The sequence below is a fragment of the Brachyistius frenatus genome, unplaced genomic scaffold (genome assembly GCF_029030835.1).
Source record: "Brachyistius frenatus isolate BFR_SWC_R1_liver_20210118 unplaced genomic scaffold, ASM2903083v1 Contig_6, whole genome shotgun sequence".
Classification (NCBI taxonomy): domain Eukaryota; kingdom Metazoa; phylum Chordata; class Actinopteri; family Embiotocidae; genus Brachyistius; species Brachyistius frenatus.
The window spans coordinates 9,730,001-9,747,500 of NW_027210605.1; the positions used below are offsets into that span (position 1 = coordinate 9,730,001).

General features: G+C 41.4%; 1 protein-coding gene across 8 annotated transcripts in view; it reads left to right on the forward strand.

The window, feature by feature from the left end:
* Positions 1–17,500, forward strand: part of prdm16 (PR domain containing 16) — a 183,301-nt gene that overhangs the window by 140,795 nt on the left and 25,006 nt on the right. For all 8 annotated transcript variants that reach the window (XM_069689094.1, XM_069689088.1, XM_069689089.1 and 5 more), the window contains exon 4: positions 16,371–16,511. In XM_069689094.1, coding sequence (XP_069545195.1) covers positions 16,371–16,511 — 141 coding nt within the window. The remainder of the gene's footprint in view (positions 1–16,370; positions 16,512–17,500) is intronic.

Consider the following 17,500-nt stretch of genomic DNA (forward strand, 5'->3'; position numbering starts at 1 on the left):
GGCTTCACAAAGAGCTGTGGGAGAAAGACTGTGACAATTCAAAGCAAGATGAAATGAATCGCCAGAGGAAAAACACACCACGGGCACTACAGTGGAGAGGGGTCAGGCACATGGGCTGGGTTATATACTGTACATGCACAAACCAAATACATATACAGTGTGCCTGTGTGTGTATGTGTACAAGTATTACAGAATAAGAGTCTGTGTGTGTGAATCTGTTTATGTTTTCATGTGGACACTGTCCATTGTCTCCCCTGAGAGGAGAAGCCATGCAGGCTCAGTGGGTGCCACTTTCAGCTCCCTCCACCACAGTGCCACAGATCAATATAGCTAAAGTCACCCACCTCCACACGCTCGGCTTCTGTAATCATTCCCTACACTGTGTTCTGCTTCACTCCCTCCATCGGCCAGGTTGTTGTTTATCCTATTATAGTCCTAATTGCCATGCTTATGGTAACCTTTCTTCAGCTCGCAACCCCCTGCACTAAACTAATGGGCAATAGCACAGGAAGGCTAATGCAACCAGGCTCATTTGGCTGGGCTTATATGCCCACACGGACACCTCAGTGTTACACAATGCCCACGTCCATCATTCTCATACTGTGTTTTCTTTCTTTATGTGGCTCTCACAGCTAGCTAGCATTAGCACTCAGTGCGCTGTGTGGCACAGAAGCAGGTTGCAGCTAATGAGTTACCTTAGTGCTCTTAGTGCCATGGCTTTTTAATTAGTGTTGTGGTGCTAAGACTCCTATATGGACCCTTCCCAAGCCCCCTTTCTTCTCATCCATCACCCATTCCTTTTGTTTGCTTTTCATTTGCATATATGCATCAGCCCCAAATTAGCCAGTCTCGTTAATTGCTCGTGTGGGGAAGTAAATGGATGGTGGTACGGCGGGGCAGAGGTGCAGTCAACATGTTTACCTCCTAAATACCCCCCAGGACCACCGAGCTGCAGCACACGGGGAGGTCATAGTGAATACGCCCCTCAGGCTAAAAAGATCCAATGTGCTGTTCGGAGTAATTAGCACAACTAACAAGCTCAAGCCCACATTGGGAGAGACAAATGAAAGTCTGTTTTGTTCATTTTATTGTGGTTCCAGAATAAATGCAAAAATGTAGGTTCATGATGCCTTCAAGTACTAAAATGTTAAATCGAGTGCAAGACAAAAAGACAAATACAGTTGCAGGGACTGAAGTGTTGCTGCTCTATTAGGGGTGAAAGTCCCCTCTTCTTAGATGTCATAAAATTGAAATACTTTCTATTGACTTTACAAAGTCTATCAAATTAAGTTTATTATGCTCATATTGACTCCTTTCGGCTGAACTGATCGATAGTCAGTCAATAATAGATAATGACATCTAAGTGCTGAGAGATGACCTGCTGCACCTTAAGTGTCCGCAGTGTTATTGATCATACTCAAACAGCCTCACAGGTCAGCTTCTACACCCGCAGCAGTTTTATTAATTTCCCTGTTACTATGTGAAATGCTCGTATTTCCAAAGGTACAACTTAACAAATGACAACCGGGGAGCTTGGAGTTTATTTTACAGGTCCTGAAAACAACTGGTAGACTGACACTGAACATGAAAACCTGAAAATCAACAAACTTGGGAATTGGGAATTTTCAAATGATGCATTTCAATTAAAATCTTACAGTTATATAAATATCCAGGATTTTTTTTACAAACTGCAGCTGAGTGGAAATAAACTATATGGATTCAATAAAAATTTAAAAGCATCATCAGTCCAAATATGAACACAATGGTCACCTCATCCCCAGAAACATGTTGGAGTCTTTTACCATCTTCAAATGGATTGACAAATTCCTAAATACATAAACAAGATGACAATAAACATTATATTTTATAAAGCACCTTCACTTTTCTTGTAGTGCATACATCTTTTTGTACTATACATGCTTGTGTTTCTAGCTTCTTTCAGGACAAAATACAGTGTCATATTTTCAAACTACCACCCTTCAAGCACTACAATGCAAATATTCTCAAGGGAATATCACTAATACTGTTATGCCCTTTTCCTCTTTAGTTTAGAGTTTAAAGTCTTGTCCGCAGGACTGTATCCAACAGCCTCACTGTGTGAGGTATATCGGTGTGTTTGTTCCCACTGCTGATTGGCCAATTATGCCTGATTGTGTTCCTTTAGGGAAGCATTCTCCAAGAGTTGTTAGTGGATGGCCAAATTATGCCTTAGCTTTTAATGTGACCATGGGGAGCCCAAGACCACTCCAAAAAGTTCTTTTGGTCTATGCAATGCCACAAGTAACTTGTATTGACAGCATTATTAGTCAAAGGATAGTTTGAAAGTCATTGTTATTTGCTGGTGTGATTTTAATGGTTACTTGCACGCCATCGGGCGTTCACGCTTTAATGAGAAGTTTCCAGGTGGGAGTTAAAGTTGGGTCTGTGCCCTTTCTCTGTCCTTCATGACCTCTCTGCACTGAGCCAAACTCTGCATGTCTAACGATGACTGCATTCTGGAGCTCATATAATTTATTTCTCCTGTTCTGAAATGAATAATATATAATGATGAATAATATATAGCTATACAATATATATATATATATATACATACATATACACATGAAATCATTGCAATCCGTGCACACATACTGTAGGTGTTAGAAGTTACAAAATATGCTGCACTCATTAGTTCTGTGATGCTGGTTGGCTCTGGTGTGTGTTGTGTGTGTGCACCTGCGCGTGTGTGATGATCTCGGAAGAAAAGGATGTAGTCTGACATGCTTGAAGCGGTAATACAGCAATATGTTGTGTCACCCCTCAGTAATCCTCCTTCATCTCCTCGCCCTGTGTGTGTGGGTATCTGTGTGTATGATTGATGACACTACTAATGGTGTGTCTAAACACTGGCGGCCCAGTTATCTCTTATCTGACAGAGAGGGGAAGGCTCGTGTCAACAGCTGCTCCTCCTCCTCATTTATCTCTCTCTGTCTCTTCATCTCTTCCTCCTACGCTTCTCACAAATCTAAAGCTTTCTTGTTTTTTTCTTCCTGTTAAGTGTGATTAGTGATGATCTTTTATTTAACTGTCAGTGATCAATCTGATGATACATTTATTTTCATAATTTGGTCTACAGAATATCACAAAATATTAAAACATGTCATTTACATTAACCAAAAACTCAAAGAAGACATCTTCTAAAACATTTTGCCTGTCAAAATCACAAGTAATCAAAAGAATAATTTATAATTTCAAATATATTTATATATTTTGGGGGATCTATCCCTGCAGTAGCTGTCCTTTACAATTCAAGGTCTTTGGAGATATGAATGGCCCTCAAGTCTCTTTGTGCAGCTCCACTGTGGGCCCCATCTCCTCTACTGGCCTCAATCACCTTAATGCGCCTGTTTAGCCATTAGCTTCTCTGAGGGGGGGCCCCATATCCCCCCATATGTCCCTCCATATATCCTATCATACATTAAAAGGCAGATTGATAGCCATCAGCCAGGCCTCGGCCACTGACACACTCTTAATGTTGTGTCTAACACAAACCAGATGGCTGCAGGGCTCCTCTGCAACACACACACTCGATGCACACTGCTACCCCCAGCCAATTCTAACGTTTCCCTCTCTCTCAGGAGAAGGGATGAGCGTTCTTAATTAAAAGTTAGATATATGGACCTCTGGGTGGAGGTGGATCCATTACCTGCACATTGGGGCCCTCCGAAGCCAGAGTTAGGGAGATAGTTAAGATGATGGGGGATGGAGCACGGGGGTGGGGTGAGTCGTCCTGTACTGCATGGGTCAAAATAGAAATTAAGCATGAGAAGAAAAGAAAGAACTTGTTCCTGCAGTTTGAGCATGAGGTGGTAGCTGCGGGCGCTAAAGCTAGCACAGATCTCAGTGCAGGCCAGGAGGTGCGAACCATGATCTCAATAGCTGTATTGTGTTCACAGTTGAACGGGAGCCAGAAATCCTGTGATATATCAGAGTAGAAAGAGAGAGAGAGAAGTGTGGAAATGAAACAATGGTTTACACAACACTGAAATAGGTCTTTTCCTCTGTTTCTTGCCAGCAGGCCCGACACTCAGGGAGAGAAAGCTTTATTGGCCCTCCTGTCCTGGCTAGTCTCAGCCTCCGGTAGGACAGACGAGGGGAGCGCTGGGCCCTCCATGTGTGTAGCGAGACCTAGAAGCTCGTGTTGGGTTCAGATAGACATACTGTGTGTTCAGCAGCCACACAGAGAGCACATGAGATCACACACATTAAATAACCTGTGGTAGCGAAGAGAATAGCCAGATATTCATCCAATCCTGTATGAGGAGATGAAAACGTCTCACAGTATCATATATACCTGTTTGGCTGCAGCTAATCGTGCTGGACAGGGTCTCGCCCCTCACAACTGCCAGACAGACACGTCAAGACCTTCAATATGTCGGAGATGAAGAGTGGACTTAACTGGCTGCAATTAATTTGTTCCAGCTAGAATAGCGATGTGCAAAATCAATAATCTGTAAGGCTGTCTTTTTTATTAGTTTTTGCATTTTATTTACATTGCTTTAATTGTTTTAATATACAGACATTTTTATTTTATCAAAGATTAATGCATTTAACAGTTGTAAATAAAATATTCAAATTGGAAAAAACTTAACTTTGCTTCATGCCATTAGGCCTAAATGTAAGACAGCTTTTTGTCTGAAATTTACAAAAAGAAAGATACATACATATAGATATTTGCATATTTATAGCAGCAGATTTTCTTTTTGAATAGAAGATATCTCAATAAGACAAGAGTTGCACTTGTTTTGTTTGTGGCCTTAATTTGGATGGCAAGTTTTGCCTTGTCTGTCTACAGTTTTCTGGAGGAAATAGCCATCCCTCATTTTTCATCTTTTATTGCCAGATATGAATAGTAAAAAAAAAAAACTTTACTATAGAATTTGCTCAAACAGAGTCATCTGCAAAGTGACCAAGAAGTATGTTGGCACATTTGCACTTTTTTTGCACTTTGCACTCCTTTTTATACATGCAAAGTTTAAAACAAGAAAAGTGAAGTGAGTATGCTCTCAAAAATGTATGCTATGAATATTTTTTATTAATTGACTACAAAAATCTAATCACATTTGGTGAGACCACCCTTTGCTTTTAAAACAGCTCCTGAGTACACAAGCGCCCTTTTTGAAGGTACTGGGCAGGTAGGTTGCACACAAAATCTTGGAGAACTCACCACACCTCTTCTGTGTAGTTAGGCTCTGTAAGTGTCTAAAACCTTTGCACAAAACTGTTTTTCTCTGGTTTGTGGAAAATGTGGGTATTTTGGTTAATTATATGGCTATAAGTTTAAACATGACTTGTTTCATTTTCAAAAAGTCTAAATGTACATTATAGATCTTACAAGAAGGGGACTATGAGGCTTTTGTTTTTGATTGAGTTATTTATTTGTAGATGTTGGACGCTGAAGCAGATCTTTTAATCTTGGGTCATCAGACTGAGGAGTAAATCCTGGCTGTATGCTGCAGGTGAGGAGAAGGAGGAGATTGTTAGAGGAGAAAGTGAAGTCTGGTTATTATAGTAAACAAAAAGTTCTGTTCAGATGGTTCCAATAAGTCTCAGGCCTGCAGCCACACAGGGGTTCTGCCACATGCTGTCCTGGCCAGCTGCTCGCAAGATATACTTTTTTTGGGCACCAATTTCCTGCACAAACCATTTTTAAAATTTGGACTCTTAAATTCAAGTCTCCTGCAGAAACCCAGGTGGACTATAGATGATGATGGTGGAGACACGAAGACAAAAAGAGAGCGTGACTGTCACGAACTGGCTCTCATGAGTGTGCACCTCACAGAGGTCACGTTTCATCTTGTCTCAGCTCTCTGCTGTCCCGCCAGCTCATTGAACTCAGCACACACAAGGACGATGAAACTTTCTACAATGCAGGAACGAAATGGCATTCCATCCCAAAAATGTATTTAAAGAAGATGGTTGGAGACAGATGTGACATCTTCTGTTTTATGTCAGTCTGAGATTCAAGGAATGAGGTAATCGATAGGAAAAAATGTTGATTTGATACTGAACAGTAACTGAGATGTCAAAGGAAAAAAACTGCCTCAGTTCATATTGGAATTGTCCGGTTTGGATCAAATATGATTACAAATGAATAGATTCATCAGTGTGTTTTGATGTGTCTCCTCCCCTGCTTTCATTTCCCTCCATCATTCTGCACTGTATCACAAAAGGAAACATTGAAGGAAGTAGTCCTTTACTGCTACTTATTAAAAGCTGTTGTTATTACCGTGTGCTCAACATCCCATCTCTCCAGAGCCTACCTCGGAAGTATTCCTTTATTTAGGTGCTAATAAATAATTGATAGTGTTACGTGCTCTATAAATTTGTCCCGAGCACCACTTCCTTATTTGTGTTTGCACAGTTCCAGGAATTGTACCATTTTGTGTTTCACTTCCGATGTCAGTCGATAGAGTGGAGGTCAAGTTGTGTCCGTGTTGAATGCAAGCTTCCTTGCCTCATTATTGTTTGTCATTATTGTTGGCATGGATGCATGAGATTTGAGTGATTTAGTTGCTTTGCTTGAGCTCAGGAAATTTTGTTTTGTATTCCCACTATTTATGATCTTTCAGGAGAATGTTCTGATTGCTGATGTCCATCATCATAACATGCTTAAATTTGGAGATCCACATTTTACTCATCACTTTTGAATGTTTCGTTGCAAAACTTTCCAGGATGACGTGTTGAAAAATATAGGTTCGTGGTTTGAAGATATTTTTTTTAGTCAAACAGCACAAAACCCACCCATTTAAACATAGTGCTTAAAGCACTACAGTACATATAATATTTAAATGTATTTTCCAATGGAATTTAATCATAATTAAATCATCCTTTGCTATAACCACATAAAAAAACATCATGAATATTTGGTAAAAACACCTGCATTAATTCTATATATAAATGTGTGTGTCTGCGTCCTCCTGAGATGAGCTTATTGTTTGTCCCTGCAGCCAATAAACAACCACTTTGCTCACTGTGCGTTCCTTCCAACCAATAAACACGTACTTTGCTAACTCTGCCTCCCTCACGGTTAATATTCAACCAGTTTACTCACTTTGTGCTGCTCCTGAGCCTGTAAACAACTGTTTTAGCTGAGTTTAAAATGTTGATTGTTTGATGTCTTTGAGAGCGGTCAGTATGAGGAAATATTTTCTTAGTCTGAATGACTGATTCAGTGTGTGTGCTCCTGTATATCACGCACATAAGTCTAGCTGTTATCCTTCAAACACCACTGACAGAGTGTGTGACCCTGATGTACTGTTCATATATTTCCCCATTTACACTGCACCTGCCCCACTATAATGAGCCAATATATCTCCTCACTAATTGCCCTAAATACATATCATAAAGACCTGCCTGTAAAAGGCTGTGCAACAGCAAAACAGACATAGCATGATGGTTAACTCTGTGTGCGTGCACACGCACACACACACACACACACACACACACACACACACACACACACACACACACACACACACACACACACACACACACACACACACACACACACACACACACACACACACACACACACACACACACACACTTGTACATAGAACACATCACATACATAAAACACACATGTATACCAGCAAAAAGTCACCTACACTTGCACATACACACAGCATATATATGATGGCATACACAAGCATGTGCCTTCACACACACACAGACACTGTTACACACACTCATCCAGCCTTTTAAAAAGGGGCTGTAAATAACACAAAGCCATTTCATTAATAAGGTCCAGCCTGAAAACGCTGCCTCTCTTCTTTAAAAGCGCGCACGCTTCCTGTTTTAAGTTACACTAACCTGGCAACCCCGCACATGGCAACCTGCTCGTTCAGATGAGCTGCAGGGGTGCGGAGGTGGACGCAGTGGCGTGATGCTAAAAATAACGCAGACCGGCTGTAGATATGTACTCAAATGAGAAGCTCCTCTGTTGTTCCAATTAGTCATATTACCACCATAAATAAATAAAAATGGTTACTGGCAATTTTAAAAGCAAGAACAGTGTGGCTGAGAGAGAGACTTGTGTGGCTACTGACAATTTAATAATCCAAGAATAAAAGCAAATTATAACTTCTGTAACTAAAAACGAAATGTGCATACATTTATTTTTATGAAACAGGTTAATAATATAATCCATATTAGTCTGTATTATTATTATTAGTAGTAATATACACACACATTATTACATCATCCAGAAGCTAAATTAAATATGATTACTTTATCTGATGATTATTTTAACAACAACAACAAAACTGTTGTTAGAAAATACATTTTTGGAATTTTACTGTCATAAAGCCCGTCGTTGTGTTTAATGTCCACCAATTAAAAATTTTGTTTGAAAGTTATATCACTCCACAACTAGCCTCTGATTTCCACATGCATGGGAACTGCTCATTTACTGTAAAGGGAAAAGTTACATAGGTCAAGCTCAAACGAAATGAGACTTGACTTCACCATGATTTGGTGAGTGTGGGAGAAAGACACTGGAACTTTTCACATGCATGTTTTCAGTGTGGCACATGCACACTCACCACAAATGATAGCTGTGTGACGGTGACTGCAGAGAAGCTGATTTAATGGAAGCAAGTTGGGTCATTAGTGAGCGGGGCCACATTCTGACACTCACAATGCATGTGGACACATGCACACATGCGCGCGCACATACACACACACACACACACACACTACAACCCAGATGGCTTTTACAAGGCCCCAGGCCCTCCCTGGCCTGCCTGCCTGGTTTTTAATTATGTCGATGGTTGCCCTGGCCAGATAAAATGGGTCACATTTAACACGCCTTCACTCACCTTCACACACACTTACACACATTGAACACACACCCCAACACCCTGCATACGAGCATTTCACTAGTGATACAGCTAAAGCTCACACATGGTATATAAACACACCTTTGACAGTGGCATTCACCTGTGCTTTTGACAAACAGTAAATATGTGATATTCAACTCAACAAGGAAGAGTGTGTGTGTGTGTGTGTGTGTGTGTGTGTGTGTGTGTGTGTGTGTGTGTGTGTGTGTGTGTGTGTGTGTGTGTGTGTGTGTGTGTGTGTGTGTGTGTGTGTGTGTGTGTGTGTGTGTGTGTGTGTGTGTGTGTGTGTGTGTGGATTTACAGCCTGTTTCCCTTTTAGCTGTCATTAGGCTGCCAGACATGGCTACACAGGTGTACTATTACCAGCATCAGTAATAGGCCTTACACACACACACACGCACACATTCACCCTATTTTAAAGGCCCAATCTATACTCACAGTGTGGCTCCTCCTGTTGAAATACTTTGCTACTGACTTTCTTTATTTGGACTTGATATATTTTCACTGATTCCATTGTGGATGCAAGTTAGTAAACACATGTGTATCAATAAAAGACACATTGTCAGCACAGTTTGATGGGCTAAGACGGTTGTAGTGCAAACTTCTTCTCACATTGGAAAATAATGTCGCTTCAAATAACTCTGCTTATAGATGTAAGCGTTAGTTTGGGGTTTTTGTTGTGCAGGAGAATCGCTGCCTGATTGTTTAGATACATGAAAAGAAACATAAAGAGATGTTGTGGTGCTGACAGAAAGAAAAGAGAAAATGTCAAGCGAGGGAGGATGTGCAGCATTAACACCAGTTTGTACCGTTAGGCCATGATGGCTAAATGATGTTCAAATGTTTGGACTGGCTGGGGAAAAAAAAGTCACACTTAACAAATACTGTCAAATTCACCATTAGAGCAATGCTGAAAAGAGCACATTTCTCTGGTTGATAAATGTTTCACTGGGTGAAATTACTATTTTAACCTAACTAAAATGGAGTGAGGCATTATCAGGAATCTATCCGCTCCCCTAGAAATTTTATGGCGTGTGATTGCTCCCACAATAATTTAGCATTTTCTGACCAATTGAAATGAACTGTGTGTTGTGTGCTTGCATGTAATGTAAATGCTGTTTTCTATGGATGAAAATTATTTTAAGTTTGAATGTTGAAAAAGATGCTAATTTTGTGTAATCAACCTTTTTAAACATGCATACAAAAAACTCTCAGCATAAGAAATGTAGGGTTTAGGAATGTATTGATTTGAGATTGTATACATAAAAGTGCTACAAAAATCATATCAACAGTAAAGTTGCACAAAGACCAAGAAATAGAAATAGCATTTGCTTTTTTATGTTTGAGTACAAGTTCAAACTGAAAGTTCAAACTTTGTGGAATGTGATCATGTATATAATTTGTGCACAAATCTTATTTCGACAAATTATTTTATTTATCAATGCAAGTTGAATTTGTTTTGCCTTTTTTACAGATATTATAAAGGATAATATAATGCGATGCAACCAGCAGAATTTCACAAGCTCAAAATTGTATTGACCTTTCTTTGAGTCAATTTTTTTTTCCTACTTGACATCTTTCTTACATCTTCTCACATTCACAAACACAAACATTCACCACCCAGTTTTGCTAACATGCATTAAGAATCAATAGCCAAATATTTGCATCAGTTTGTGCACACACCTTTCATCCTTAATATTACTCTTCATTCCTTGTTTCCTCATTCTTTTGTGTGTCACAGCTCTCCCACATCGTCCTCACCCAACCAAAGTCCACTGATCTTAATAAAATGTGAATAATCTATTTTATTCTGTATTTTTCCTTCCTGCTATAAGAGAAGGTTTTATTGGCAGGACCCCTTGTGTGCCTGTCCACCTCCCACCTCCACACATACACATAAATGTGGACAGACACACTCATTTAGACTGTTGAGTGATGTGGCAGGGCAGGGTCTTCTCTGCAGGCCCCCATCCATCACACACACACACACACACACACACACACACACACACACACACACACACACACACACACACACACACACACACACACACACACACACACACACACACACACACACACACACACACACACACATGAATGAGCACAAACCCATTGGAGGCTGTCGTGATCTGTACTATGTCAGCCGCTTTATTAGTTTGCCTGTGTGTGTGTGTGTGTGTGTGTGCGTGCGTGCGTGCGTGCGTGCGTGGGTGGGTGGGTGCGTGCATGTTAAGGGGCCTCCCAACTGGAAACAGACCCATTTCCAGAGAGGATACACACTCTAACACACACTTCTTTATTTCTTGTTCGTCGTCCTGCACCTTAATTTGTAACACCTCTAACAACCGGCTCCTCAGCCCGACTCACAGGCACTCAATCTGTCACTGTCACTGCTCTGTTTCCATGACTGTCCCTCTCATCAAGGTATAACAGAGTGTATGTGTGTGCGTGCGCATGTAATTCTTTCTCTGTCTACCATTTTCATATTGTCTACAACCATTGCAGCCTTATTTATGTGTGTACAGCTGGGAGAGGAAGGGAAGTTTAATTTGCACTCCTGCTCTTCTACCTAGAAAGCTTTCATGCCAGGCTGCCCCCTACCTCCTTCAAGAAGAATTGCACCCAATACTACATCCCCCTCTTTATATTCCCTCTCCCTCTGCTTTCCTTTCTCTACATTTTCACATATGCTTGATCGAGATAGATTAAAAGCAAGATCAATACTGAAAGGCAATCTGCCCCCTCTTCTGTTCTCTTCCTCCTTGAAACAACCTTTTTTCTTTTGTCTGCAACTTCCTCAGGATATGAGTAGGTGAACCAGAGGAGAGTCAGCCTTCTCTCTGCATGTTTGTAGTGCTTCTTTCCTGTTTTTCACTGGCCGAAAATCCTTTAATGCAGAGAAATCTATCAGCTAACTATTGTTTAAAATAATCTACTTCTCTTGTGCTTCTCTCTAAATCCAAAATATTTGGTGAACATTGTTTTCTGCATTGCAAAATGGCAAAGCAAATATCACAGATCACTACTAATCACAGATTACTTAGTCTGCTAAAGCATGTAACAAAAGCATGTAACATTTTAAAAACAAACCTTTGTCTATTTTCTGAAAAAATAATTAGACAAGTCAGAATGAAGCTTAGAAACAACAAACCTCACTTTGTTTTCCCCCACACATGTATACAAATATATGCAAACTAGGGTGTGTTCACACATTGAAAAACCAGGGCCGTCCAACGAAGCACTATGATCACACTTCATAAAATTATTCCCTCAGAGACGCACAATAACCTCGCAGTTATGTCTCACATGCTGTAAGTCTGCTTCTATCTCCATCTCACATCAAAATCACAATCACCACTGCGCTCCGAGCTGTCATTTCCATTTTCTGCCCTCCGTCTCTCAGAAAATAATATGTACCTTGTCATCAACGTCTAACCGTACAAGCAACTTTCCTCCACTAATTCAGCCCAGTGCGCCACACACATCCGTCAGATATAACTGGCAGAGGAGAGGGCATGCCGAGACAGCCATTAAAGGTTCCTAGCTGTCAAAGGTTCCCCTTTGTGTTGTGAGGAGCGATATAAGTGTCGTGCTCTTATCAGAGCTTCCTGTGGAGTTTGCTCTGCATCCTGTCCACTTAGAGCCGCTTCTCTTTCAGTGAAGTCTCATTGTGTCTGTGTGTGTGTGTGTGTGTGTGTGTGTGTGTGTGTGTGTGTGTGTGTGTGTGTGTGTGTGTGTGTGTGTGTGTGTGTGTGTGTGTGTGTGTGTGTGTGTGTGTGTGTGTGTGTTGGTAGGTGGGCGTGAGTGTGTGCTGTCAAGTGAGTCATATTTTTGATACTGTTTAATCAAGTCAAACTATAGGTCAAGTTCTGACATGGAAATATTTGAAGTGTTTTTCTGGGTGGTAGTAAATCACAGATATTGGAACTGGATGGAAACATAAGGGTGATAGTTTCCTTCTCTTCACTGACCTTAAAGGATAATTTTATTCAATTAAAACAATTTTGATCCGATTTTCATGTTTTGTCATTATTTGGTATTAGTTATAATAACATTGTACTCACTAGGACCTAGAAATCTGGCAAAACTACAGCAACAAAGTGGGACAAGGTGAGAAACACAAGCAGTCCACTGATTAGAAAGATGAAAAAACAAGCAAACAGTCTGGACACATTATCTAAACTATTTTATTTGGGGGTAAAACTGGAAGTGAACTTCTCTGAAATCTTGACAACAATCCCCTATGATGACACAATGTACACTCAGGCAGGTTTTGATCAAAGTTGAAGCAAGAAATCAATCTTGAATCTGTGACAAATGATTCAGTGGGTAACAACTTTACTTTTCTCATTTCTTTTTCTCTACCAGACAAGTTTGGCTAATCAAGCAGGTTGTTTAAAACTTGTTTTCAGCAGTGTTACCTCATTCTCAGATCACAGCGAGTAACTTGAACGATGTGTTATTGATCAGAGTGATTGCCAAAGATACAAAAGTAGATTTTGTAATAAACTGACCTCACTTTAGTGGAAGAGCAGAAAATGAAGGAGATCAGTAAAGTGTCTCAGAGAGTTAAGATGGAACTCACGTACTTGCTTTCTGCCTGAACAAAGTGAGAATGAGGAGAATTAAAGGATAGATGAAGACTTTACGATTGTATCAACGTGGAGTCAGTGCAAGATGTTTCTGAAAATACAAATCCAGCATTCCTGATATCGTATAGTCACGGTTTTTGTTTTCTGTGAGCAGAAGGAGGAGAGAGAAGTTGAGGGGAAAACTCTGAGTAGTTTGCTTTTGGTTGCTTTGTTTTGTTGAAACTGTTTCACACGTGGAGCTGATGATTTCCAGCCAGGGTCCTCCACCTCCATGTGACACGTGGATGGAGGGAGGTGGAGGGGATGAAAAAGAAAAGGTAAAGGTAAATAAACAAACAATCAGCCGCAAGCTTGTTCTGGCTCTCCTTCTCTGTTGCCCCTCATTTGAAGCCTTATAAATCAGGCTTCCACCCCGAGACAGGGTGTTAGCAGGCCTCCCAGACAACACACACACACACACACACACACACACACACACACACACACACACACACACACACACACACACACACACACACACACACACATACAAAAACCCACAACACACACAGGTCTGCTGCTCATTAAGTCCACGATCAGACCCTCGGGTGTGTGTATAAGAGAAGGACTAGGGGGGCAAAATGAGAGTGTATAAATACTGCCATGCCCCCAATATGTAGGCATGGCAGTATTCGTGTGTGTGTGTGTGTGTGTGTGTGTGTGTGTGTGTGTGTGTGTGTGTGTGTGTGTGTGTGTGTGTGTGTGTGTGTGTGTGTGTGTGTGTGTGTGTGTGTGTGTGTGTGTGTGTGTGTGTGTGTGTGTGTGTGTGCAAAAAACAAAAGAAAAATTGCCCCTCCTTCACTCCACCTGGATCTCAGCTTTTCTCCATGTGTTCATAAAACATGTACAATACCTGTTGCAGCTCTGCAGTAACCCCATGACAAGTGCACTCTGACTCTGCCGGCTGCAGGAAAGATATTGGGTGGAGGAGTAGGGGTGTGTGTGTGTGTGTGTGTGTGTGTGTGTGTGTGTGTGTGTGTGTGTGTGTGTGTGTGTGTGTGTGTGTGTGTGTGTGTGTGTGTGTGTGTGTGTGTGTGTGTGTGTGTGTGTTGAGGGGGTATGCCTGGTTAGTTTTCAGTGACTGTTTTCACACATAAAATAAAGGCCTGGACTCTATCAAGTTGAGGCTTTAAGCTGTAAACCGGGAGCAGAAGAGACAGTAGCTGGAGATGTGAGGAGTGAATACCAGAATCATGTTTCATTTATAAGCTCTTTCAGTGGACACTTTAACGTTGTTTACTTCTGAATATCTCGCTATGAATTATAGGAAACACATAGCAGGAACTGATTTGCATAAACAGTCACTTTTCCCACTCTCACAATCAGCAAATACATTTACATGAGCGGCAGTCAGAGTTTTTATTTCAGGCTTGTGAAACAAGGTTTTTAAACACATGTCAAGGTTTTGATCAATTATTTTTAACCATGGCGCTAACAGGCATTGTTATTCTAAAGAAGGCGCAGTTAGTAAGGAGGGTAAAGTCACACCTCGGCTCAAAAGTAGCACAACATTGCTGTTACCTCAAGCTGTTACCTCAACCCATGTGTACATGCGTTTGCCTAAAACAGTTGCCGTATTCGTACAGGCACACACATGGCAGTTCTTCCACACCTCCATCCAGACCCTTCACATATTTACTCACCAAGCTTGGCACCTGCACCCCCACCCACAAAAATACACCTTCTGCACGCGCTGACTCAGACAACAAGAACATAGCCATTCACACTTTACGAGCTGGGGAAAAAAACATGAACATGACTTTAGAAACGCTGCCAGTTGGAGAAGTTCACGAACTTTGCACATCTAAAAATGTCAGACGGTTTGTTGGTTCTTCTCCATTGCACCTCTATTTCCTTCAGCAGACATTTGACTGTGATTAGGAGTGCAGAGAGTCAAGCTAGAGGTCAGCGCTGAACTCAGGCTGGGCTGATTGGTGGTGGTAATTAGAGGAGTTGCTCTGTCTCAGGCCAGCTCTCCCCGGAGGATTCACGCTGGCTCAGATTCATGTGCAGCACTGGGGCGAAATCGGAGCTTCAACCCCGGCTTGGAGGAGAGAGGGCGAGCCTGGTGGTTTCAGCCGCCCCCAGATTCCCCAGAACCACCAAACTCCACCACACACGCAAATGCACTCAAAGCAGCCAAGAGTACAGGGCAACATTTCCTGGCACTCTGTTTTATAAATACAATAATATTTGTCTCGTATAAAATTTGTTCCTCTGGTGTTTTTTGAGACTTCTTTATATTTCTCGTTCTCTATCTTTCAAAATATGTCTAATTTACAATTTAGTTTATAATTTAAAAAAAACATTATACTTCTCCAAAAAAACATAAAGCATTGTTCCTTCCTCCTGGTTTTCCCTAAACTTTTCACTTCACAATAAGCCCCTCTTCTCTTCTTCTGCTCCTCCTCTTCCTCCTTCACCACTACCTCCATCCTCCTTCATTCTCTGTGAAAGCGGGTAACACGAAACCCGCTCTTGGAGTCTCCAGGGGCTGTAGGGGTTACAAAGGGTGATCAATATGTGCCAGAGAAACTCTTTAGACAAGTGAAAGAAGCCACAGTTTGTCTACTCCCTCCTCCTTTCCCTCTTCTCTCGTCTTGTTGTCAGGATTGACAAGGTTAGGTGGCCCTAACACCCACTGACATGTTGGCTCTGTGTGTCTTAAAGTTAACTGACATCAAACTTCTGGCACAGCCGTCCTCGCCCCCTATAAGAACTGAACATTTTTAACTGCTCAGAGTTTCCTTGGAAAACGTATTGATTTTAAAGTCGACAAAAGCGTGTTGTTTTTTTAATAAGCAAATGTTTTGTCTCTTTTAAAAAAAATATCTAACCTGTTGCTCTCTGACAGGTGGTGGACGACATGGGCAATGTCAAGTTTGTGCTGGACACAGGCCCGGATACCACCAGCAACAGCTGGCTCAAATACGTGCGCTCTGCCCTGTCATTTGAGGAGCAGAACCTCGCCGCCTGTCACCTCACAGGAGACCAGGTGAGTGACATCACAACATCGTCCTGGTTAAATCTGTAGCCCACATATCAAAAAATAACACAGTGTTTGTCAGACCAGGGGGAGCGGCGGTTATTGCTTCCCATCCACTCAGACACTGGGTTGACCTGTGTGAATGGGTGTGTGCAATTGTGTGTGTGTGTTTACCATTGTGCTCGAAAAAATGTGTGCACTGGTAATGACCAAGGAATGGCTCTATTGTGCGTCTGTGGCTGGGCCAGTTGCCAGTGCTGTTAAGAAATGACCCATGTAAAGAGGCTGAAGAATAGTGTGACACTCCTGAGTCTCATAATAACCATTATGCAAGTCACAGTCTTCTTCTGTGGTGGCGGCAGTTTCTTTCCCTGTTTGCTTCCTATGCTCCATTTTTTTACACAAACCTGGGCAATCATTGGATACTTTTGGAAAGATGCCCAGCCATTGCCCATAAACCCCCGACTGTTTAACTAGGCCCTAACCTCAACCCCATGCAACGTGTGTACCACAACCACTGCAATATATTAACATATTTCTGTTTCTGTCCATATCATGCAGAGACTCTTATTTCTGTTTTGCTTTGCTGACTCTTGTCCGAGTTTCTGCAAATGAAGCACTGGTGGTGTTGCGCTGCTATTATTTGACACACATGGAAGTTTCAGGTCAATGTGGGTTATTATAATTACTGATAATCATGTATTAGGATGGAAACATGCAAAATTGAAGGCAAACAATGCAAAGAAGAGGTATGGATGAAAACTTGAGATGAAATAAAAAACAGTATTTAAGTTCAGATGTGATATGACAGTAGCCAAATGTATCCATATGACACGGCTGTGTGTTTCCACATTCCTGTCACTCTACTCTCATTTGTTTCCTAATCCCTGCCTACATGCTTCGTTCCCCTTCCTGTCTCAGTCTCGAGCCGCCTGTTCCTTGCTGACTTTGTCTCCTTTCTCTGTCCTCGTGTCTTGATCTGCCACCTGTCACTCTGT